Source organism: Felis catus, chromosome C1, assembly GCF_018350175.1.
Source record: "Felis catus isolate Fca126 chromosome C1, F.catus_Fca126_mat1.0, whole genome shotgun sequence".
NCBI lineage: Eukaryota > Metazoa > Chordata > Mammalia > Carnivora > Felidae > Felis > Felis catus.
The window spans coordinates 48494809-48520374 of record NC_058375.1 but is presented as its reverse complement, the minus strand read 5'-3'; the positions used below and the strand labels follow the sequence as shown (position 1 = coordinate 48520374).

Genomic DNA, 25566 nt, shown 5'->3' with positions numbered 1-25566 from the left:
CTCAAAGAGCTTACAACTGGTGAATGAGAGCAAGCTGTACACATAAAACTGGGTGACACATGCAGTAAAATGGAAGCAAGTCCAAGATACACAGGGGAAGAGGAAGGAATGCTTAAGTCAGCTAGAGGGAGTCAGGGAAGGCTCCTAGAGGAGGTGAATCAACCGGATTCAAGATCTGAGGGATAATCAGAAGTTTGTGTGATACACAGAACAACTGAGAGAAGGGAGCCTGAGACAGAAATCGGCTTGTTATTGCCTTTCAGGACAGCTGGGGTGCTGGAGCCAAGAACAGACCTGGAACAAAGTTAATACTATTTTTATAAGCTAGAAAAATATCAGCAGCAGGAGCCCTGGCCAGAACCACCCCCGCAAAGAGCAAACAAAGCTAGTCCTATCTTCTGGCTGTCTGCTGCAGAACTTACTAACCAGCACCTTAAGAACAAAATGTTCTTTAATCTTTGATTTTTATTCCCACAAAGTCCTTCCTCCTCTTTTTCCAGAACTGGAAAAAGCAGGGGTTGAGTGTTACTTGCCTCTTTGATCTTCATCCTCCTGTCCCAGGCTCCCTTGAGAATGAGAGCCCAGGGAGATTTCTCCAAAGCAGAGGGCTGACCCCTCCTATCAGTCAGAACGGAGGGTCCAAGGTAGGTCATGCCGGGTCAGCCCGTGAAGGGGCCGTAACGGTCGAAGCCTGTTTGAGGGAGGCTTGGGTGGCCTCCAATTCTGACCTCCAAAGCTGAATTCTTAACCTGACATTCAGCAACCTCTTAACATGGAGTTCATTTACCCGTTTCTTGAGACTGCTTCTGATCTCAACCTGTACAAGATCGAAAGCATTGAATCCTGCATTCTGTTCCCAAGTGCCAGGCAAGGAGAATCAGGGCACATTCAGGGAAGGCTGACAGAATCCAGAAGTCTGAGGTTCTTTTCCAACTGCCTGTCCAAAAAGAAGACCATTGTCCTGGTACACGCCTGACTACAACAGTAACTCAGAGAACTTCCAATTTAAAAGCTTTTACTTTGGTCAGGCGTTGTGATTTCAGAGTGAGAAAACCAAAGAGAGAAGCCTCATTATTATGTGCCTACTATGTGCCAGCTGCTTTACCTTCGCTGCTTTTCTGCTTTACCAATGCTCTTAACAACCCTGGGGGGGGGGGGCAGTGGGGGAGGGGCGCATTGCTATCTCTTTTGCAGAAGAGGAAACACAGGAGTGAAGAGAGATGATATTTGGCCCAAGGTACACAGGTAGAGGGAGTAAGAATTTAAACGCACATCTTCAGACTCCACATTCAGTTCCCTTATTAGAGCATCATAACAATAGAGGTCTCCAACCAGTATTGTTAAGCAATAAACATGCAGGTCGGGAAAGAAGAGCCAGAATTTTCTCTCCGGGAGGAGTGGCACTCTGTCTGCTCTGTTCACACTATAACCCCCAGCGACTAGACCAGTAACTGGCAGGTTTGCAGGTACTCAGTATGTCTCTTCAGTGACTAGGCAGCTGGGTGCATCAATGACCTTCTCAAGACTCTCAGGCCTGCACAGGGCACCGGCAGGGTGAGAAACAAGAGGCAACGTTTGCTTCCAGGCCTCCTCTCTTCACCAGGCATCCTAATTCTGTCATGACTGTAAGAGGAGAGGAGGACGCATAAGAAAGTATACGAAGGATAAAACTTGGTCAAGATTATGATCTTGACTGTCTTGCAGTTCCTGGGAAGCCCCCCTTCCTGTGCCCTTCCAGCCACCACCAGCCCCTAAGCTCAGCCCTTAAAGAATCCAAGGCCCTTATTCTACCTTTCCAAGTAAAGAGCTTACTTTTGGAAAACATAAGGGAAACTCGTTAACTGAAGAGTATTAAAAGCCTGAGTTAAAGCTTCGAAGGATAAAATTCCCGTCACAGAACCATCTCTGATTTAGGAAAAGGGGGAGGTCCCTCTAATGGTCTGGATTCCTCCCCGTGGAGCTCCCACACTTTGAGTGTCTACAAATAGCAGGTACCATATGGGGCACAGCAAGTGCTGGGCAGCAGTGAAAAAGGGTGCTTTGGTTCGTCCCTTAGGGAGGTCTGGGGATCTGACAAGGAAACAGAGGAGTCCTGAAGCCCCTGCAAGGTGCAGGCTTTCTTTCAGCAGGCAGTGGTCCAAGCCAAGTCCTTATCACCTGGCTGGGGGTGGATGGTTGAAATGAATTGTAAAAGCATGATAATTGAAAAAGCACGATGGAGAACGCTTCCCTGACCTCAAACATGACACAGGATATCAGGATTACAAGGGGACAGGAAAACTCTCTATCTATGTAGACCCCGAGTTCTTTCTGTGCCTGCTCAAAATCATGCCACTCCCATCAAAAGAACACATTGAAAAGGGAGAGAAACACCCTTGCCTACACTCAGTATTACCTGCCTGCCATTCCACCGACCCACAGGTACTACTGGCTGTTTATAACTTCTCAGGCATTGTGTTAGATCCTGGACACATAAAAGCGAACAAGGCAGACACATTCATAAACTGATAAGCACTACCCTGCTCCGGAAGTCCATGGACTACGTAGAGGAATCAGATACTGCTTGTTATCCTGTTGCATAAGGAAACATTAACTTCCACTCTACAGGTTAAGGCCATTTCACCTTATTCTTGCCTTAATATGACTGTATTCATTTAATAAATTTACCAAGCACTTATAGGAGCCTGATCCAGGGCTCAGCATAGGTGACACAAGAATAATAATATAATGCCCTCAAGGAGCTCAGAGTCCACTGGAAAAGAGAAGCAGATAAATGAGTAATTACAACCCAGTGTGATTATTTCTCTGGGAATATAATTATTCCAACCCAGTGTGATTATTACCCAGTGTGATTATATTACAACCCAGTGTGATTATTTCTATGGGAATATAATCTGAGTGCTCCATGGAAGGTTATGCAAAGAACAAAGCGTCTGCTATGAGTCTTCAATTTCAAGTAGACATTAGGCAGTGGGAGAAGGAGAGGACCAATAAACCAATCTGGGAAGAGAAATACACATGCATTTATACAAACTGGATTCTGGGAGCACAAGTCCATTTAAGTATTTGAAAGATAACTCTTGTTTCTAACACAAAGTATGGACCAGAATATATTTGAAAACTCCTTTGACTATGATCCAAGGTAAGAAATTCATTTTCTTCATGGTCCAGTGTCCACGTTCACTACCCATAAAATATAAACATAAGTCCCATAAAAACAGTGTTGACCCTTACTATGTGAGATGTACTCTGATGTTTTCTACTCCAGTTGATTCCACTCTGAAAATCCAATGGTCATGACCTAGCAAATTGATAGCATGAAGTCTTAGCCATAATTAAAAAAACAAAAACACTGTTAGAAAGAAAATCTAGGGAAAAATATGACTATAGTGGAAGTGAGAGAGATTGAGAATTGAAGAGGAGAGAGGAGAGAGGAGAGAGGAGAGAGGAGAGGAGAGGAGAGGAGAGGAGAGGAGAGGAGAGGAGAGGAGGGGAGAGGAGAGGAGAAGAGAGGAGAGAGGAAAAAGAAAAAAGAAAAAAGAAAAAAGAAAAGAGAAAAGAAAAGGAAAGAAAAGAGAAGAAAAGAAAAGAAAAGAAAAGAAAAGAAAAGAAAAGAAAAGAAAAGAAAAGAAAAAAGAGACAAGAGGGAAGAAGGGGGGGAAGGGAAGGGAAAGAGAAGGGGAAGGGAGGAAGGAAAAACTGTAATAAGGATGAAGAAGGGGTAAGAGTCATCAACCCCTTCCTGTAGTCCTTGTCTCCCTGCCCGCCCTCCTACTAAAACTCATGGAGGAGACACGCTGGTTTGGCATAGTTTTAAATTCACTGTCCCCAAGCACCATGTCTATGACACATTGAAGTGTTCAATGGGCCTTTGAAATAATAAACGCCTGAACGCCAGATGTGAGAATTATTTAGGAGATAAAATCAAGACTGCACCCACCTAACTGGATATAGAATATAAACCAAAGTATGAAAAGAAATCCATTAGACTTGTGAGGGTTTTGGAGTGCCTTTAGAACAAACTGTACAGGTAAGTGTACCACCATCATACGTGCTAGCTGAAGCGCACACATCTCTTTCAAATTCTCCGTAAACCAAAGAACCATCCAGATATTGATTCGGGTCATTTCTTTTCTGTTATTCTGTACTGAAAAAATTAACAAGATTATAAATACTACATGTGATTAAAAGTTTGATAACTCTACCCAAATGACTAACTGTAAAAAGGCTTTTCCTGGGGCACCTGGGTCACTCAGACGGTTAAGCATCCAACTTCAGCTCAGGCCATGACCTCGTGGTTCATGGGTTCAGGCCCTGTGTCGGGTTCTGTGCTGACAGCTCGGAGCCTGGAGCCTGCTTCGGATTCTGTGTCTCCCTCTCTCACTCTGCCCCTCCCTTGCTTGTGCTCTCTCGCTCTCTCACTCTCTCTCTCTCTCTCAAAAATAAATGTTAAAAAATTAAAAAAAAAAAAAAGACTTTTCCTTACTACACCTGGAACCACCAGCCCTTGATCCCTGCTTTAAAAACAGGAAAGGAGTGTCTTAGGTTCCAAGGAATATTCCATTTGAACACAGTGTTGGTCATGGACACAGGGTGGGAGGTTACCTAGGCCTCCTGCGTGGGCATCAATAAGTGAGGCTGCCACCGCAATTCCAGCAGGAAGTCCAAGGTCTCTGGCTGCCTCTGGTGTGAGCCCATTTCCAAGAGAAGCTCCAGGAGGCAGTACTTGGTTTCCTGAGTAGACATGAGAAACAACAAACACCTGTCAGTTTGAAAAACACAAAAGCAAACACAGGGTTTTCTTAAGGGAACCTCTCTGCTCCCGCCCCTGTCTTCTGCATTTTCTCAACCTCATGAAGATAAAAACCATGCACCCACAAAGAGTCCCTTTGCTCCTTTGGTGACTTAGGTGTATGTCCTTGGTTCCCGTGGGTCACGCTCTGGGGTACTTTACAAAATCAAGAGCTCTAAGGTACCTTTCAAATTGGAGAAAGATTCCATTCACGGGAAATTCCAAAGATATAAACACAGTGGCCTCTTAAAGACCAGTTAAAACAGTCAAACTGTTCCAAACGGGCTTCCTAACACAGCAGCAGCCCTAACAGCATACCTTACGCACACACACACATCCATACACAGTCCTGGGTTAACATATATTCCTAAGGAAGTTGAGAACCTTTACTTGTGTAGTTGCTTCCTGTCAGAGGATAAGGGAGGGAATTATTTTGTTCCAATAAAAAAAAAAAAATCTCTTCAAAGTTTTTCTCAGTTGGAAACGACAGCCCAGTCTAAACCTTGCAAACTTAACAAGGCTGCTACTTGCACAACCACAGAATACAATCTGAATGGTGTTCTTTGGAGTTGTGCAATGCAGCGACCCTGATATTTCAAGTGACCTTGAATTCCTGCAGTCAGTCAGGCCTTCAGTTAAGAATTTATTGATTGTCTTGCTTTGTGTGGGCGCTGTGGTGCTGTAAAAGGCAGTCCTTGCCCCCAACCTAGTTAGGGAGATGAGATCAGGACACAAGGAGCCATGTAAGTCAGAACAGAATGAAGAAATCCATCTGTTCTCAGGTGTTTAGCAGAGGCTGAGTCCTCCCCCTCCCCTTGTCAAGAAATTCATAATTAGTGTTTGTGCACCACAAGGAGGGGGTCGGGGGAGATCCACATATATGCTAAGACCTCTCTGAGCTCCAAGATTCTAAGATTCTGAATGTGTGCTCAGTAATTTGCTTGATGCTAAGATACCTACCACTTGTTCGTTGTTCCACGGAGCCCCAGGGCTAGGCTGAGGTGCTGCAGGACTTTTGGGGTGAAGGGGAAGGTGGGGGTTGAGGGAGGCAAAGGGTGAATGGCTCACCAATCTCCTCTAATTGGAAACAAAAAACCCTCCACAACACCATTTTTATCCATTTTAGGTAACGAGCTTCATCTATAAATGAATTTGGAAAAAAAAAAAAGTCTGCTAAGAAAATCAAGAGGAAGAAGGCTGCAACTGTTGCAATGCATCCTGGAGCTTCACTGTCCAATTTGGTAGCCGCTTGGCATGTGTGGACTAAACGCTTGAACTGTGGGCTGGAAGAACTCAAGGACCTTAATTTTCCACTTACTTTCATTTTAATTCATTTCAATTTAAAAACTGACACTCAAGTCAGCTACTGAAAAACTTCTTAAGGATGTTTGAAACCACTATGGCATGCAAATCTACTTTTTGAATGTTAACTGAGGACGTCTAAATCAAATATTTACAATGAAGTTTTAGTGTATGTATTGGGAGGTACAAAGCAGAAAATATGCATCAGATGTCAAAAACTTTGCATGGAAAAAATAAATGTAAAATAGTCTTAACTTTTATATCAAATGGCATGTTGGAATCCTATTTTGGACATATTAGATTATACTACATTGAAATTAATTTCACCTATTGCCTTTTACTTTAATGTGGCTACTAAAAAATTTTAAACTGTGTGTGTGGCTCATATTATATTTCTATAGGACAGCCCTGGTCTGGAAAACAAAATCAAGATGCTCCAATGTTGGGGCAGAGAGAAGGGAGAGCTTCTAGCCTGCTTTGAATACCTAAGCCAGCAGAATCCTAAAGGAGAGTGGTGCCCTTCAAGGTAGACAATCTGTCTCTGGACACGATGTGGAGTATGTCAGTGTATCTAGGATCTAGCACATAAAAGACAGCATTTGCCTTTACTGAGCATTTCTGTGAGAGGGACTGTGCTAAGGATCTGCTATGCATTTTCTCAGCTCATTGTCACATAATGCCATGTGAAGGATACTATTACTGTCCCCATTGCACAGATGGATGGGGAAAGTCAGGTTTATGAAGGGAAGGTAAGTTCCTTAGAGTCACACAGCTTAAATGTTGGGAGTACAGGCCATAGATTCCACTCCAACCGATGCAAACCTGTGCTCTTATTGGTTAAATTACATATTGGTGGATCTGTTTTTAAAAATTTTAAGTGAAGAAAACAGGAGAAGAAATGACTAAAGAAACAAGAGAAAACAAATTTTTTTAAAAATTTTTTTAATGTTTATTTATTTTTAAGAGAGAGAGAGAGAGAATGCAAGCAGGGGAGGGCAGAGAAAGAGGAAGACACAGAAACCGAGGCAGGCTCCAGACCGTGAGCTGTCTGCATAGATCCCCACGCGGGGACTCTAACTCATGAGCCATAAGATCATGACCCGAACCGAAGTCAGACATTTAACGGACTGACCCACCCAGGCGCTCCAAGAGAAGTATTTTTTTTTTTTTAATTTTTTTTCAACGTTTTTATTTATTTTGGGGACAGAGAGAGACAGAGCATGAACGGGGGAGGGGCAGAGAGAGAGGGAGACACAGAATCGGAAACAGGCTCCAGGCTCTGAGCCATCAGCCCAGAGCCTGACGCGGGGCTCGAACTCCCGGACTGGGAGATTGTGACCTGGCTGAAGTCGGACGCTCAACCGACTGCGCGCCACCCAGGCGCCCCTCCAAGAGAAGTATTTTTAGAACAAACATTATGTAGGTTTAAAAAGTAGCATCATTTGGGGGGCTCCTGGGTGGCTCAGTTGGTTAGGCATCAGACTTTAGCTCAGGTCACGATTTCACGGTCTGTGGGTTCAAGTTCCGTGTCGGGCTCTGTGCTGACAGCTCAGAACCTGGAGCCTGCTTCTGATTCTTTTTTTTTTTTTTTTTAATTTTTTTTAACGTTTATTTATTTTTGAGACAGAGAGACAGAGCATGAACAGGGGAGGGTCAGAGAGAGGGAGACACAGAATCCGAAACAGGCTCCAGGCTCTGAGCTGTCAGCACAGAGCCCGACGCGGGGCTTGAACTCACTGACTGCGAGATCATGACCTGAGCCGAAGTCGGCCGCTTAACCGACTGAGCCACCCAGGCGCCCCCTGCTTCCGATTCTGTGTCTCCCTCTCTCTCTGCCTCTCCTCCACTCATGCTCTCTCTTGCTCTCAAAAATAAAACATTAAAAAAAAAAAAAGTAGCATCATTTGGAAGTCATGCTCACCACCTTCAGATTTTTTTAAAGGGTTAATTTTGATAGGAAAGTAAAAATGGGAATGGTTTCACCTTCATCCCTGATCTTCACAAACATAAAGGCCATGATTTTCATTAAAAAAAGGTTCTGGACAGAAGGAGGATTAGCAAGATGGGGAACTCTTGTAAATCTTCTGGGAAGCAGGTTAGAAAGAACCCTGGGCTGGCCAGGTACAAGGGAGTCCAGGGTTTGCAGCCAGATCTAGGTTCAAATCATATGCTGGTGGACCACAGGTCGATTTCTCAGCACAGGCAGCATCTTGAGCAAAGGCCAAGAAACATGGGAGACTGCCAAAAAGGCTGAGTAAAGTGGAACAGAACCCTGGCTGGGACCCAGCAGGGGGCGGAAGGAGCAGATAAGGTTGGAGATGGAAGCGGGGACAAAACAGACACTGTAATCCAGACTCAGGTGTCTGAACTTCATCATGAAGATCACGGAGGGCCCCTGGAGGAACAGTAAGCCAGGCAGTGAGGTGACTGGATTTAAGCATTGCTACAGATCTCTTGGGCAGCATGGCAGAAGACAGAAAGGGGTTAGGGAGAACAGTTGTGAAGCTATTTCAGGAAGAGAGAAGATATGAACCTTCATCAAGGTATGGGCAAGAGAGTCGCAGGGACAGGCATGTGCAACAGAAGAGATTCTGTGAAGCAGCAAGTTACAGGTCATGGCAGTTGCCTGGATATGGGAAATATGGCTGATAGGGAGACGCCACGGCTTGGATCCCTGTTAAGGACAGACTTGCAGCCCAGTAAGGGCAGTAAGGGCAGCAGACAGCTTCCAGCTGCCAGCTCCTTCAGGCTGCTGTGCCAAAGTGACGCCTTTCCCGGGACAGCGGCACCTGATGACTTAGCAGAGACAGAGCAGAGGGATTGTGATGGCACCACTCACTCCAGAGCACTCTGCTGGGCTGGGCAAGGGGCATGGGACTATATCACGGCTCAATTTCTCCCTCTGCCTCATCCCCCTCTCCTCACCTTCTTATCACAGATGGCAACCCCTAATAATTTGAGAGAGACCCTTAAACCTGTCTCAGCATCTGCTGCCAGAGAACCCAACCGGGGGCAGTAGGCCAGGCCTTCTCCCAGCCCACTGGTCCAGGAATGAAAATAAATATGCACAAAGCTTAACATCCTCCTTTGAACTGGAACACAGCCTTCAGGAATAGTCCATCTGGGCCCAAAGCAGGAAGAAGTTTTGTTTATTTAGAGACCGAAAACAAACAGCTTGGCGTAAGAGGAGATGATGGAAAAGGTGGGAATCTCTGAGAAATCACCCCATCAGATCATGCTTTAGGCTTACCAGCCAGGGTTACATCTGAGGGACTGGTGGAGCTGTCAGAAGCAAGCTTTAGTGCGCCTGGACAACTTTTCTGGAAATAATCCTCCTTTCGGCTCTTCCTTGACCATAAAATTAAGTTAATCACAGCATCCATTTTCCCAGACTTAATCAAGACCTCACAGCCTCACCACTGGCTGTCTCTCCTAGCCTCTGTTCAGCCATTCATCCACACAACTTCACAAACATTCAAGAACAATGGTGGCCCCGTATAGTTTTGCCCACCCTGTGGCAACATCAAGGTGCTGGGGTGTATGTGAAAGAGGCACCTCTGAGACTCACACAGTGGTCTCCGCTAACCAAGGCTCTCAGCCCCTCAAAAAGTGTTCTGCAGGTGAAATGTACATGGTATTCCGAGAACGCCAAGGAAGGAGGGGACTGTGAGTTGGCCCTGGGAGTGCAGGAAATCAAGATGAAGGTGACATTTGAGCCTAGTCTGGTAAGACAGGTGGCGGATTGCTGGTTTCAGAGCTAGAATGCTCAGGGGAAATGGATGCCATTAGAGCAAAAAGCCGTTCACTGCAGGCAGCCCCGAGGGGCACAGAGTGTTTGAGGCAGTCAGTATGTTGGCAAAAAGGGCACCAGGGAGGAGCCGTGAAGTGGGGACCTCAGGCAAGGCGAGGAGCTCCAACTAAGGCAATGAGGCCCTGCCAGCCAATAGCTCTGAGCACTTAGATTTGTTTTTTAAGAAGATAAACCTGCAGTGGCGAAAGGCTAGAATAGGAAATAGTTTTTTATCTGTAAAACAATCAAGCCAACTGAAAAATGCAGGCTGCAAAACATTATATAGAGTATGACTTCATTTTAAGAACAACAACAAAGAGGGTAGATGGACTATTTGTAAAAATACATTCCTAGGGGGAAAAAAAGAAAATTGCTTTTTCCTGGATGAATAAGTTATTATTTTTTTTCTTTTTACCAACCTATACTTTCTAACTGTTCTGCCTCGAACACACATTTCTTGTGTAATTTTTTTTATGGGTGTTTTTCCCTTTAAATCAGGGTAAATAAATGAGGGCACATGTATTCAGAAAATTCCTACAAAGCCACTAAAATGAATGAGGAAGAATCAGGGTCTGAATTCGGAAAGAAGTTCAAAATACATTCAGCAAATGTGATCCCATTTGGGCATTTTATTCAAGTATACAAGAATGGAAGCATGTATATTTCCAGAAAAATCCTAGAAAAACATGCAGAATGTTGTTAAACAGCAGGGATGGGGACCCAGTGTGGGACACTCTTCTCTAGGATTTGTGCTTCCTCTATACCGTGACCTTAAATTTCTTTTGTGATCAAAACAAACTAGACTAAGTTAAAATAAAAGCAAAATTAAGAAGAATACTGTGCACCTTTTCCAAACCCTGTTCCTCAGCCTGAAGGCAGGAGAGGCCCGAGGACAAGGACACTTCAGCTATTTTCTTGGTGTGGCTGGCTTCTGTTCCTGTGAACACACTCTCATGTTGGGGTATAAAAAAGCAATCGCTCTGAGGGTTCGTGGGCTCATGTCCACTGAACTCTTATTCAGACGGGCAGATTCAGTGCGAGTGGTCAAAAGCTGGAGCCTACAATTATCTGGTGGTTGCGGTCCCTCCTCACAGGCAGGGGCTACTATTACACCAAATCTTTCCCTACCAGTTTTTCAATTATCTATGACTAATGAGCACTTTGGGAACAGTTTCAGACACACACATAATCCTCTTTCCTGACGTCAGCAGCAGAAATTAATGACTGTGTGGATTGCTGAGAGACAGAAAATGCATTATAATGGTCAACAGAACTGTTATCCTCTCCAGGAAGAGGGAGACGGGGGAGGGGTGTTGTATTAACTGGAAGGTTCAGTGTTCCTCTGTATTTCTACAAGTGGGGATGAAACCCAGGGGAAGAGTGGGCTCAAAGTCCTTAGAAATGTCAGAAAGAGGTTTGGGCATGGGCAGCAGGAGACCCTGGTTCCTCTGTGTTTGCCCTAAGGGCACTGGTTCCTGCTCAGTTTTGCCAAGGTCAACAGGCCAACTGGACTGGCTGGAACGGTGCTCTCACCTGCCCTGCCAGCAGAGAGGCTTTCTGAGCGCTGCGGGACTGAATCCACTGTCAATCTGGTTTAGGAGTGGGAGAACAAAACCAGAATTATCCTTTTGTACTCTCCAGTGATAGGCTGGAATTATCTTAAGAGCATGTGGTGGTGTATGTAAGTTTGCTGTTTCATGCAGGCATAGTACGGGCGTGATTTTAAAGATGGTTACAACCTGCTCCAACTCAGGTTGAGCTCCCAAATTAGCATGAACCCTCCCCAAAGAAAACAATACCATCATGTGTATATGGCTGCCAGTAGACTGGTTATTGATACTTTTAAAAGAGCTGAGGGGTGCCTGGGTGGCTCAGTCGGTTAAGCGTCTGACTTCGGCTCAGGTCATGATCTGGCGGTTTGTGGGTTCGAGCCCCGCGTTGGGCTCTCTGCTGATGGCTCAGAGCCTGGAGCCTGCTTCTGATTCTGTGTCTCCCCCTCTCTCTGCTTCTCCCATGCTCATGCTCTGTGTCTCTCTGTCTCTCAGTAATAAACAAACATTAAAAAAAAATTAAAAGAGCTGACAATATTAGGGGCTTGAGCAATACCTAGCACCTAAATTCCTCTGCAGAGACCTCGGTTTAGACAGGTTAGAGCAGGGAGCCTTCTGGAACCAAAACTGATACAAGACTGACAGAAGAACATTCTGGTAATTCTTGCTCCTGCAGAGGAGTCACACACATCCAGAACTATTCACTCAACCAGAGAAATTAACAAAAAACTCAAACCTGATATGCCCCGCTATCTGTTGAAAGACATCTTCCAAAGTATTGCCTTTCATTTGCCTCCTAAAAATGACCTCACTTTAACTAGGAATTAAACTCTACTTTAAATTACTGACTAAATGTGAAACTTTCATTCGTTATTTATTACAGAAATGTTGACTGAGTATCTACTATGTGCCAGGCACTGCTGTAATGCAGAAAATGCATTAAGGAACAAGACAGAGAAGTTCTCTGCCTTTACTTACAGGGCTTACTTTCAGTAGACATACAATTCCCATCCAATACCTCTTCTGAATTATATCTTGTAATTATTTTATATTGTAACCTCTTCTACGGTTTGGGCTATTATTTATAAATCTTTATATCCCGTTCTTGTATTCTGACCTATAGTAGGTATTTGTTTAATAAACATATCACATATTTTATTTTTTAATGTTTATTTACTTTGAGACAGAGAGAGAGAGACAGATAAAGAGAGAGAGAGAGAGAGAGAGAGAGAGAGAGAGAGAGAGAGAAAGAGAGAGAGAACATGAGCGGGGGAAAGGGCAGGCAGGGAGGGAGAGAGAGAATTCCAAGCAGGCTCCACACTGTCAGTGCAGAGCCAAAGCAGGGCTCAAACTCACAAACTGTGAGATCATGACCTGAGCTGAAATCAAGAGTCAGACGCTTAACTGACTGAGCCACCCAGATGCCTAACATATCATATATTTTAAATCAAATTCTGAATGACCCTCGTGCTAAGTTTTGCTTTTCCCCCATGTTTCTCTCTTCCCCTCTCTCCTACTAAACAGAGAATTACTCAAAGATGATTTTATTTATCTCTGCATTCATGTACCCTTCCCCCCAGCACACAGCAGTGTCTAGAACAAGAGTCCTTGGTGATGTTCATTCAACTGAATTTGCAGCTTTCTTTTCAAAAGAGAAGACCACCGTTCAGAACCTGGGTGGCTCTGTCGGTTAAGCGTCCTACTTCGGCTCAGGTCATGATCTCACTGTTCACGGGTTGGAGCCCCCCCAATCAGACTCTGTGTTGACAGCTCAGAGCCTTGAGCCTGCTTCGGATTCTGTCTCCCTCCCTCTCTGCCCCTCCCTTGCTCCTGCTCTGTTTCTCTCTCAAAAATAAATAGAAACATTAAAATAAATAAAATAAAATAAAAAGAAAAGACCACGCAGATCAATCAAATTAGACAAACAGATTACACACACACACATACATACACATACACGATGCTGAGTATCACCTAGGAGAGTAAAGAGAAGAGGAACATGTTTCCTTATATAATCCTCCCAGTATCACACCGTCACCTCTCAAACTCAGGGACAACAGAAGGTCTCAAGGCCTATGCACGTGCCTAGAAAATGGTGACTAGCAGGTCCAAGCCTCTCACTAGGTACACTGATGCTACTGTGATGAGACGCTATGGTTATCACCAACTGGTGGAGTAGAGACTCTCAAATTCTCCTTGCGTGGTCAAGTCTGAATCAAGAAGTGGATGGTGGTTAACGTTAGGTGAAAAGCCCCAGATCTCATTGCTTAGTGGGTCTGAGGAAGGCAGGATGGACGCCAGACCAAGGCGTTTGGACGTGTTCAGACGGGCAACTGGTAACTATTATAGGTCAGTGAGCCAAGGAATGGTTCACACAACTTGTGTTTCAGGAAGATCAATATCATAGTAACAGTACCTGTTTATCAAAACCTACAGGCTTTCCGTCACTTTTTGGCATTTTTCAGTTGCTCTCACCTTCAATGCCAGCAACAAACCTACAGGGCTGGTGCTAGAATCACTACGTTGTAATCATAAAAGCAAAAGCACAGAAAGGTTATTTAATTTGTTCAGTCACCTATGTGATGAGGGACACAGTTAGGCTTGCGGTCCAGGATTCCCAGGTTCCAAAGTCTAGGATTTCTCAACTGTACCATGTAGATTAGAGGAGCCAGACACTAGACCCAGGAAGAATAATCTCCAGTGTGTGTGGGGTCATGGATAGAAAAGCAGGCAGCTTCATTTGCAAAGGCTCCCTTGGTGGGTCCTGTCCAAGGACAAAACCCCACGACCCATGCGATCCAGCACTCAATCTTCTAGCTCTTTCCTTTCCTCTCCTAGGCAGGTTCCAAAAACAGAGACTCTGGACTTCAGACGGCCCAGAGAGACCGCGGACTTCAGTGTATTCCTTTTTCAGTAGAGAAAACTGAACCCAGACAGGGAGGTGACCTCCCTGGGGCCACCCTGCTGTGGTGGCAGCATCTACACTGAAGCTCAGGGACTCACTTTTCCACACCGCCTGCCGTGGCAGTACCAGCCTGGACTTGCCCCTGTCTGGAGCAAGAAGCTCATCCAAGCCAGGACGAACAAGTCACAGGGCGAACAAGAGAGTAGACAAAAATCCAGTGGATTCCAACGGCGTTGGCTGCCGATTCTGAACTATTCCGAGCATATAGTGCAGGCTTTTCAGCTTGAAATCATCCACTCTGACACCCACACTGACCTAATTCTCTAGATAATTGCCAATGCCCTATTTTATTCTCACCTAGCCTAAGGCCACCTCCAAAAGCCTTTCCTGGGTAGATCATAATTAGTCACTTTTTTCCTCTACAACCCCACAGCATGTTTCTTAGAATTACATCATTCTGTTCTACATAATGGCTTTTTTCCTTGTGCTTCATTCCTCCATTTTAGATTATAACCACCTTGAGGGTAGAGGTCTTTTCACAGGTGTATTTGTAGGAAGCATGCAACGTAGGAGGAGTTCAGGTTAGGAGGTGAGCAGGCTTGTGATGGAGGGCGAGTGGTTTCATTTCTTTGCCTTCCTTGTCTCCTCCCCTGTAAAACGGTTATAATAATGCTATTATGTTATGTGAGAATCACGCACGGTAATACAAATAAAGCACCTTAGAATGCTGCCACGTGGCAAATACTCAATTAATATGAGATATTATCATGGTACAACGACTCCCTATTCCCGGTCCGTCGGATATCGCATGGCCTATACTGATTACTCAGTTCACTCTGGCTGAGTTTATAAAGCTTGAGGAGGGATCCTTGATGTTACGGCATGTGGAGATATAGGCTTTTGGGGTCATGAGAGCAAACCACAGAAACTGTGAAAGTTGTTAAAATATTCACAGTGATGGAATTCAGTTTCCCAGCACAAAAAGAGTCTCCCTGTAGTCATGTCTCCATGGCGTGTCTCCAGAGGGAAATGTTTAAAAAGTGCAGAAGGTGTTCTCTTTGGAGTTATTTTAAGGACGAAATGCTTGTTTCAGAAGGAAAAATCATTATTTTGTCAGCAAAACTCTTGACTGTTATGATGACCAATGCTTCTAAGACCCAGGCAAACAGTTTGGCCACAGACAGTTGGGAAAGACATATTTGGGAAATACTTTCGCCGTCGTCGTGCTGAAGATATTACCGGGGTTAAAGCAGTTGTCCTCACAGTTTTGTTTTGTTTTGTTTTGTTTTCCCCACAGTCTAGTAGAGAAGACACATATAGAAAACCGGGGACTTATCTAAGGCACCTCCATTTTTTCTGTAGTCCCATAGATTCATTAAAAACAAACATTAGAAAATCAGGATCATTTAACAGAATGTTTTATCAGCAAAAAGATAGGAAGGAGATGATCTCAAAATAAAGGACGTTAAAAACAATTAAATACAATGCCCTCTTATGACCGTATTTTCTCCTCCTATCACCTACCCTCTGTCAGGGGCCAGTGGTGGTCTCCAGTCTAGAATACTGCTTGCAAACTGGTAGTTTACAAAATGCTAACAACCTCCTAAGAATGGGCGAATCGACAGGATATTGAACTGCAAGCTCTCACGTAGAGAAAGTCAGCAGGTCCAGTGCTCACCACACAACGCCAAACATCTGGTGATTTGAAGACATCTGGGGCTTTTTTATCATGTAGACCAAACATGATTCAGGTAATTGACCAAATTTTTCACTTCCCAACCAGATGTCTTACTTTCATATAAATGAAGCCAATCTTGTACTTTCATGTGCAAATAAGCTAGACATAAATTCACCCCTGGAGGGCAGAATTAATTGCTTATTCTCAATGAATACTAAATTACATATTATTTCTTCTTTTTTTCCACCATTCTACCTTTGAAAAAGGTTTTCCACCCTTGCTTTGAAAAGCATACATTTCATTTCAGAAACGTTCTGTCTTTTAAAATGTTTCTCTCTGAGTGTTTTACTGCAAGGCAGTGTGCTATAATGAAAAGAGTGTGGTCTTAGGAGTCAGGATGAATTGGGTTCTAATTCTGTGCATACCCCCACTCCCAAGCTGTTAAGGGTCTTGGAAAAAGCTAAAGTCTCGGAATTCAGTTCCTTTGCAGTTATAAATCATTAAATCCACCTATAAATGACACTATGAAGACCTGAGATCATTCATGCTTATGATACGTGTCAGGCACTCATTCTGTGCCCATCACTGAGAGATGACAGAGAGCTACCATGCTGCCCCCTGGGAGCTCTGTCAAGACCACAGGCAGGTGCTCCGAAGGGCATGCTAGAAAAGTCACGCTCCATATCCTGAATGGCAACATATTGTCCAACAGAGTAATGAACGCTTTTATTCAGGATTTTTAATAAAAGTATGAGCAACTTCAACTGTAACTAATTTTTAAAGGGAGTATCAAGTTTGTAAAAAGGAAGGATCTGTCTGAAACCTTTCCTCTTCTTGTATTGCTTTCAAGCACATATTGGAATTTGCTCTCATCATGTTTGTTTAAAGAATTCATGTGGTTATCAATGACCCTCCACCTTCTATGCCGTTGTCCTGACAACCAACCATTTACTAGACAGAATATGGAAAGCAGACGACAATGTATCCCTTCAGTCAGGTTCAGTAGGTAAAACTCAACAGTACAGAGACAATATTCAGAAGACCAGGGCCTTTGTGTTTGAGATCCTTCAAGGGGAAATAAATACGGAGATATGAACTTACACACACAAAGGAGAGAGCAGTGTATAGAGAGCTCAACTGGGCGAGGAAAGGCTGTCACGTAGAACTTTTGTGTGGTTGAATAGCTGTTGTATTTCTGAAGCCAGGCTACAAAGAAATACAGCACATAAAGACAAAGGGCTAACTTTGTTGTTGCTACTGTTTATCCTAACCAGTTAAGATTCTTTTATCACCAAAGACCAGAAACCTCTCAAATATATGAAGAACTGAAATGTGGCTGTGGTTTTTAAACTTTTTTCCAAGGACCATGTTTTTTCCCCCCCTAAAAGGAATCTTTCACAGAACCCTGGCATGTAAATCTGATCAAGTAAAGGAGGAAATGTCCAAAAGTGATGTGCTCTAGCGTTGACACTTGGGGGACATCCAGATGGTGGGGGCTGATGAACACGGGTTTGAATCTGGAATTTAATCTATGGTGGAGGCTGCCAATCTGCAGACACAAAAGAGGAGAGGAATGCAAGTTTGGGACTGTAAATGAAGCCCCTTCTCTTAGGCTTTCCTGTAGCACAGAAGCTGAAGAAGCAGAAAATGTCCACTATTTAATGACAAAGACTATGACCTCATCCTGGGTGAAGGAGGACATGGGCACTACAGCATCCAAGGAAAGGAGTGGAATTTGCCAGGTTGGCATTTGGCCAAAATGTCAGGGAAAAATCGCTGAAGCGCTCACCCACACTGCCATGGGAATTTAGCAGGGGAAGATTCCAAAAAGGATGCTCTCACTTAACATCATTTAAATCTCCATCTCTGTCATCCAGGGTATATGTGTACAAAGTGGGGAGCCTCGTGCAGATTGTGGGGAAAATACTCAAGGAGCAAGAAGATGGAAGCTTCCAGCTTTGTCAATGAAACAGCATCTGATTTCTCCAGTCCTTTAAAATTTTTTTTTAATGTTTATTTATTTTTGAGAGAGAGAGAGACAGAGTGTGAGTGGGGGAGGGACAGAGACAGAGGGAGACACAGAATCCGAAGCAGGCTCCAGGCTCTGAGTCATCAGCACAGAGCCCGACGCAAGGCTTGAACTCATGAACCATGAGATCATGACCTGAGTTGAAGTCGGATGATCAACAAACTGAGCCACCCAGGTGTCCTCTAATTTCTCCAGTTCTTAAGTCTCTCATTCTTTGGACATAAGACCTGTGAGAATGAGGGACTTAGGCAAAATGGAACAGGAAGGTTGGCCCAGAACCCAGAAGCATCCCCAGCTACCACAGCCTTTCCCGCTGGCTACAGATGTCATTTCCAGGGGGAGTACTGAGGGTAGAGGGAGGGAGACCCAACTTCCAACAGGCTTTAGTGCCTGGAGCTGAGAGCAGGGAAACTGTGCAGGACTCCACCTTCTGGAGCTATTTCCAAGGAAAGACGTTGGGACTGTACAGCCTCTGGAAGGTGATCAAGGGTGGACATCAAGGGCGCCAATGGAGAAGGGCATCTGTGAGGCCAGCCCACAGAGCTAGGGCCTGTGTGATCAAAATTGATTTTTTTTTTTAAAAGAAAAATCAAGATCATGAAGCTATTACTCACTGTAGTTTTTCTTCAGTTTACAAAGACAACACAACTTCACTACAGACAATTCAAACAGGACAAAAAGACAGGAGAAAAAACCCTACCCTCAATTTGTCTCCTCCCAGAAATAACTACCGCTGAAATATTAGAAACTATTAAAGACCATCATTCCAAAATATTAAGATACACATGTATTTAACTCTACATAAAAGGGATCATGTAAGTATGTAATTTTATATTCTGCTTTGAACTCAGTAGTATGCCCTAGACATCTTTACTCACCAATGGGTATGGTTCATGCTTCTTGAAAATATACCCTATTCTATAATTTGAATGTACTACATTATTTAACCACTCTCTTAGTACTAGACAGCTAGCTCATTTCTGTCAAAATAAAAACACATCCAGACTTAGTAAGAAAAGACTTAGGAAGGATTAGTGTAAGGAGGTAAAGGGGCTTTTGCAGGTGGGGAGGGGAATTATTACAAGATGGAGGATGTTGGGACCACAAGATCTGCAAGTGTCTCAAGAGTTAGATAAAATGGGTCTTTTATAAGGTGAGAAAGAATGCAGGGAAATGGAATCAAATCGTGGTGTGACTGGAAAAAAGATCAGAGAGTACTTTGCCCTGGGGTCAGTATATTTTGAGGGAGGAACCTGTGGTAGTTAATTTCATGTGTCACCTTGTCTGGAAGTTTAGAGTCATAAAACTGCAAATATCTGTCCCAGATATTTTGTCAACCATTTTCCTGGGTGTTTCTGTGAGTGTGTTTTAGTTGAGATTAACATTTAAATCAATAGACTGAGTAAAGCCGACTGTTGTCTATAACGCAGGTGGGCCTCATCTCATCAGCTGAAGACCTGAGTAGAACAAAAAGGTTGACATCTCTCCCCACCCTCAGCCTCTAAAATCCTTCCTGCTTGACAGTCTTCAAATTGGTACATGGGACTTTTTCCTGCCTTTCAACTTGAACTGAAACACTCTTTTGGATCTCTAGTTTGCTGACTCACCCTAGGGATCTTGAGACGTGCCAGTCTCCACAAACTTATGAGCCAATTCATTATGATGTACATGTGCACACAATATGTGCATGCAAGCATGCACGCATGCCCACACGCGCGCGCACGCGCACACACACACACACACACACGCACAAATTGCTGTTTCTCTGGAGAGCCCTGACTAGTGCAGGACTTTATTGTGAGAGTGCAAGAGCAGGGGAAGGACAGAGAAGGGTGGGGGAGAAAGAATCCCAAGCAGGCTCTGCTGCTGTCAGCACAGAGCCCAATGCAGGGCCCGATCTCACAATATGTGAGATCATGACCTGAACTGAAACCAAGAGTTGGAAGCTTAACCAAAACGAATATGGAAAAGAGTAACTCTTTGCTGTAGACCATTTTCTGGAGCACAAAACATGGTGGCATTTACTAACCTTCACTATTTGCTAGGAGCACGGGGCTCAGTAAAACTCAACACTGTCATTCAATTACTCTTAGTATGAAGAATACTGTAAAGAACATCTGTGAGCATCCATGCTTGCCTGCATGGCATCATAGCCTTTTTGACGAGTTTAGGAATGGCATCTCTGTTTCCCCTCACTTAGCAGTGGAAGCCATAAATACATGCCTGATATCCTCCAGCCCAGGGGCTCACATCCTCAAGGAACTAGAAAAACAAGGCAAAGTATGAACACTGTTCTCTAGCCGGAAAAATCAAACCTGAAACCATCTGAACCCCCTTCATTACTGGATGGATGCTTCTCCAGTTTCCCTGCTCAGTAGGATAGAACAGAACTAGCCCAAGTGTTGACTTTAGGCATGCTCAGGTTCAAATCCACTTCAACATTTACCAGCCTTAAGAATGTGGGTTACGTAACTGCTCTATTTCTCCTTGTATAATACAGTAAGAACAGTACATAAGAGGGATGCTAAACAAAATGAATGACATGATGAACATAAGGGGACCCAGCACACTGCATGGCACTGAACTGATGCTTCAGAGGTATTTCATTTTCTTCTCTTTCTCCCCACAAAGAGCAAGTTATATAGGAGGAAATAACGATACAAGGGAAGGGGACTATATTTTGTACCAAGTGCCAGCTGACATCCAAGCACAGTACGACATGCTGCTTTACAGCTCAGAGCTCTGTGAAACTCATTAATCCTGTGAGGGAAGGGAGGCCATCCCCATATTGCAGAGAAAGAAACCCAAACACAGGATGGACCTGTAACTTGTCTGAATCCCACCGCCAAGTGAGTTCAGGATTAGAGTTAGGAGGGTAGTTGCTCTGGTTTTTAAAGCCCATTTCTTCTCTGTCAGCCAAATGGAAAGTACTCATCGCCCCAAGGCTCAGGTGTGGCTATTAGTTCTACTGGGACAACTACCGTCTCCTTAACGTTGCACTTGCCAACTCCCTCACCAAGGTAACCTCTCACCTCCCTCTCCAGTGAGAAGCTGGTCCTGCTTTGCCCTGGGGCCGAAAGCCGATGACCCAGGGTACAAACCAGCAACCTATGGAGCAGAGGCTCCAGGATCCTCCTGCCGCCCGCCCCCCCCCAACCTTGTAGCTCCTCTTGGAAACAACGGAGGGCCATGCAGAAGAGGCCGACGGGAAATCAGCTACGCCAGCCTAAATAATTCACAAAATGAATTCATACCACAGCTAGCTTCCCTAGCATGAATAACCTTGTGAACCAAAGACAAAAAGTAAAGCCTCTGGGTTTTCACATTTCTTACCCCGAGGCAAGTGGGAAGGGAAGAGATGAAGACTGAGAGGTCATTTACTAAATGCCTGGGGGGCGGCTATTAGCATCTCTGCTTCTCGGCAGAGGAAACTGAAGCTCAGAGCCTTGATAAATTGATACCAGCTGCCTGACTCCACATCCTACTCCAGCGTATCACCCTTTCCTATGTTTGACCCATTTGGTCAAAACCAAATAAAACCTCAGGGGCTTAAACAAGGAAAGAAAGGACACAAAAGGCATCAGTGTTCGGTTTCCTGACACTAACTCTCCCATTCTTGTCCCTTTGCCTGTCTCCTCCTCTCTCACCAGCGTTCTCAAAGTGGGCTCCCCAACAGGCAGTGTCAACAGCTCCTGGGAACTTGTCAGGAAAGCGCAGTTCAGGTTGGACCAGAGACCCGCTGAGGCAGAAACTTGGGGATGGGGGGTGGGGGCAGAGTCACCCTCCAGGTGGTTCTGATGAGAATCCCTGCATGATCACCTGGTCCCCAGTCGTGACTTTGGTTATGAAGTGAGAATCCTTATTTTTAAAAACTCCCTGGTGATCCTGGTGCCCCAGACGTCAGCACAGACTCCCCCAAAAAGAAAGGCTTTTACAGTTCAGTCGACCATGTCATGGCATTATGTACTAAATGTACGAACTTCACAACCGCCCCCGGGGTTTAAATGATGGCTTCTTTTCCGACTAGCTGTGTGACCTTGGGCAAGTTACTCTCCAGCTTTCTCATTTGTAAAACAGAGTTCATAACACGTACTTCGGAGTGTGAAATTGAAAACGATAATGTAAAATGCTCGGTATCGTGCCTGGTACACAGTAGACCGTAAGTTAAGTGGGGGCTGTTGTTATTAACGGCCTAATAAGAATGAAGAAAAAACAACCCATGTAAAAGAACCTCTATTATATCAAATGGAAGGGGGGGGGGGAGCTGCACAGGAGGGAGACCCTGTGGCACCTGCAAGCCTTTCCAGTTCCTGTGTCCCACAGTGAGGGAGACGATCTCTTGCAGGGAAGTGTGACATCCTCTAATGATGCTGCCTCACACAAATCAGATGCAGAAACGAACCTGCAAGGATGTGGAAGGAAAAACCGGGTGCAGTGTGAGAGTATTCAAAAACAACGTGAAGAGACACAGCGGTGCCGACAGAGCTGGAGGTGCCGACAGAGCTGGAGGTGCCAACAGGAAACCCAGGCTTCCAGGGAGGCTGAGCCCTGTGACACAGGGGACAAAGGTGCACAGCGAGGGGCTTCTGTCCGGCCTTCCTGAGACTGAGCTATGCAGCATGTGCAGGCCAAGGGAGGAGAAAGGAATAGAAAGGAGACTGGGGGGGGGGGGGGTGTTCAGACCGTGGCAACACTGGACAAACAAAATCGGCATTCATACTAAAATCCAGATTAGGAAGATGGCATTCTACTCTGTCTCCATTACAAAACAATTATTTCTCCTAAGGTCCAAAAGAAGCAAACTTCTCCTCTTCCTGCCTAAAATCTGTAAATCTATCTTCCTAGGATGATAATGTGCTTTTTGGGGGTCCCCATGTCTGCCCAGGCTGTTCTTTCTCCACGGAATATGCTTCCCTGCTTCTTCACACACCTAGCCACTACTCAGTCTTAAGAACTCAGAGGTCACCCTCTCCAAGGCGGCCACCCTGAATCCCTTGCCTCTTCCGCATCTGAATCACACTGGATCCCTTCTCGGGACAGCCGTCAGAGCCAGCATGTGACTTAACTGCCACATTTCCTTAATTCAGTGTTTCCCAGAGTGTGTTTCACACACAATGACTTCAAAAACCTGCTGCTATTTTTAAATGCGGATCCTGGTGCAAATAAGTTTGGGAAATGCCAAGCTGAACCAAGACAGGTTTCTACACTGCAACAATTCTCAGAGACTTTACCATGCTAGTGCGCAATGAGAATCTCTAAGGAAGTATGAAATATGAATCCCCAATCCGATTTGATCACGGGAATTTTCTTCTCCTAAAAACCACCTGTAGATCCAGAGTGCACGTTATGAGCTATACTACTATCTTTTACTGACACTGTCTGCTTTCCTACTTACCAGGCTGTAATTTCCTTGTGGGCAACAGTATCTGTTCAATATAGCATTTCTGGTATTACATAAGCACTTGCTATATGGTACATATTTGCTGAAAGCCAGCTGCGTGTTAAAAAGTTAACATCAGGGGTGCCTGGGTAGCTAGTCGGTTAAGCGTTCGACTCTTGATATGGGCTCAGTGATTTCATAGTTGGTGAGTTCAAGCCCCACGTCAGGTTCTGCGCGGTCAGATTCTCCCTCCCTCTCTTTCTCTGCTCTTCCCCCGTATGTGCACATGCACCTGCTCTCTCTTTCTCTCTCTCTCAAAATTAATAAACTTAAAACAATGAAAAAAAATAAAAAAGCTAACATCACATTTCCCTTTTCAAAACTCTCCAGCGGCGTTCTATTATTACCCTTAGGAAAAAATCCGGATGCTTTACTCCAGGGCTCATGAGGCTCCACAGTTTTGAAAACCCTTACCCTCTCCCTTGCCATTCCCCTCTTGGACTGCATTCTACTAAATTGGCCTTTTTTCCTTGCTCAAACATGCCTAGCTTCTTCACCTCCCTGAGACTTTGCACATGCTGGGTTTGTTTGTTTGTTTGTTTGTTTGTTTGTTGCCAGGAACACTCCTGTCCACATTTCACATCGTTGAAACCATCTGAATGATGAGGTTTCAACCCACAAGTCTTCCCCACATTTCAGCCAGCATCACACATCAGTAGGGGCCATAACACACATCAGTAGGGGCCCCTGTCTTGCTTATGTACATACTTGCCTATGGTATGGAACCCCCGACCCCCAGCTCACACCATAATGTAATACAGCCTTAACATTCTTGCTCATTGCTACCATCAAGAGCACTGAAACATGTCTATCAACTATGTTTAAATAATAAAAATTTTTTTAAAAGAATAAAAGAGTTCTGGAACCTAACAAGATGCTTAATGAGTATTTGCTGGTTACTGAAAGAATGAATTGAACTGAATTATGTATCACAGCAGGTACAACAGTCAGCCTTCCTTCTAGAACAGGATCAAATCCTCGCCTGCCAATGACCAGCTCTGTGACCAGGATAAGTCATTTAACTTCCAAAGGCTTCCTGTAAAATAGGAAATAACAGACTTCTATTTTAAGTAATAGATTGAACACACTGATCAGATTTTTTCTCTCTTTCTCTAAGATGGGAATGAAATAAAAGTGAAGGAGTATTTTTTTTTCAGTTGTAAAATGAACATATCAACAATTTCCCATCTTAATCATTTCTTGTTCAGCGTGCATCAAGTACATCCACACTATTGTGCAATCTTCATCACAATCCATCTCCAGAACTCTTTTCATCTTGCAAGACTGAAACTCTAGATTCATGAGGCAATAACTCCCCATTCCCCCCTCCTGTAAGCAATCACTATTCTAATTTCTGTCTTTGTGAATTTGAAAACTCTAAGTACCTTCTATAAGTGGAATCATATAGTAATTGCCCTTTTGTGACCAGTTTATTTCACTTACATTAATATCTTCAAGGTTCAGTCAGAATTTCCTTCCTTTATTAACATAGAATAATGTTACATGGTTTGCACATACCATATTTTGTTTATCCACTCACCTGTCACTGGAAACTTGACTACTGTGAATAGCACTGCTATGAACACGAATATACACATCTCTCTTCAGGTAACCTACTGACAATTCTTTGGGGCATATAACTGGAAATGAAATGCCGGATCATACGATAATCCTATTTTTAATTTGGGAGGGGGGAATAACATATTGTCTTCCATGGTGGCTACAGCATTTTACATTTCCACTAGCAGTGCACAAGGCTTACAATATCTCAACATCCTCACCAACATAAGCTATTTTCTGGGGTTTTGTTAGCAGCCAACCTAAGGATATGAGGTAGAAGGGGTCTAAGAAATACAAACTAATAAAGCCAAAATTGTGAGAAAAAGTAATACCGGCAACAAAATTTTGGAAGTCAGAAAGTAGAATGATGAATAGTAATGGATTTAAGAGGCCTAAGTGACCTTTAGGGTGCCTGGGTGACTCAGTTGGTTGGTTGAATGTGACTCCTGATATTGGCTCAGGTCAAGATCTGTCAGTTCTCAGTTCACAGGATCCAGCCCCCACATTGGAGTCTGTGCTG

At 44.2% G+C, this 25566-nt stretch overlaps 1 protein-coding gene across 17 annotated transcripts in view; it reads right to left on the bottom strand.

The window, feature by feature from the left end:
• FGGY (FGGY carbohydrate kinase domain containing) overlaps window positions 1-25566 on the bottom strand; it is a 418575-nt gene that overhangs the window by 212316 nt on the left and 180693 nt on the right. For 15 of the 17 annotated variants that reach the window (XM_011284961.3, XM_045035922.1, XM_045035926.1 and 12 more), the window contains one exon: window positions 4606-4734. The exons of 1 other annotated variant lie outside the window; for it this stretch is intronic. In XM_011284961.3, coding sequence (XP_011283263.1) covers window positions 4606-4734 — 129 coding nt within the window. Of the gene's footprint in view, window positions 1-4605; window positions 4735-14856; window positions 14871-25566 lie in introns of those variants that run through there. One more of the 17 variants, XM_045035928.1, reaches the window with a different exon arrangement.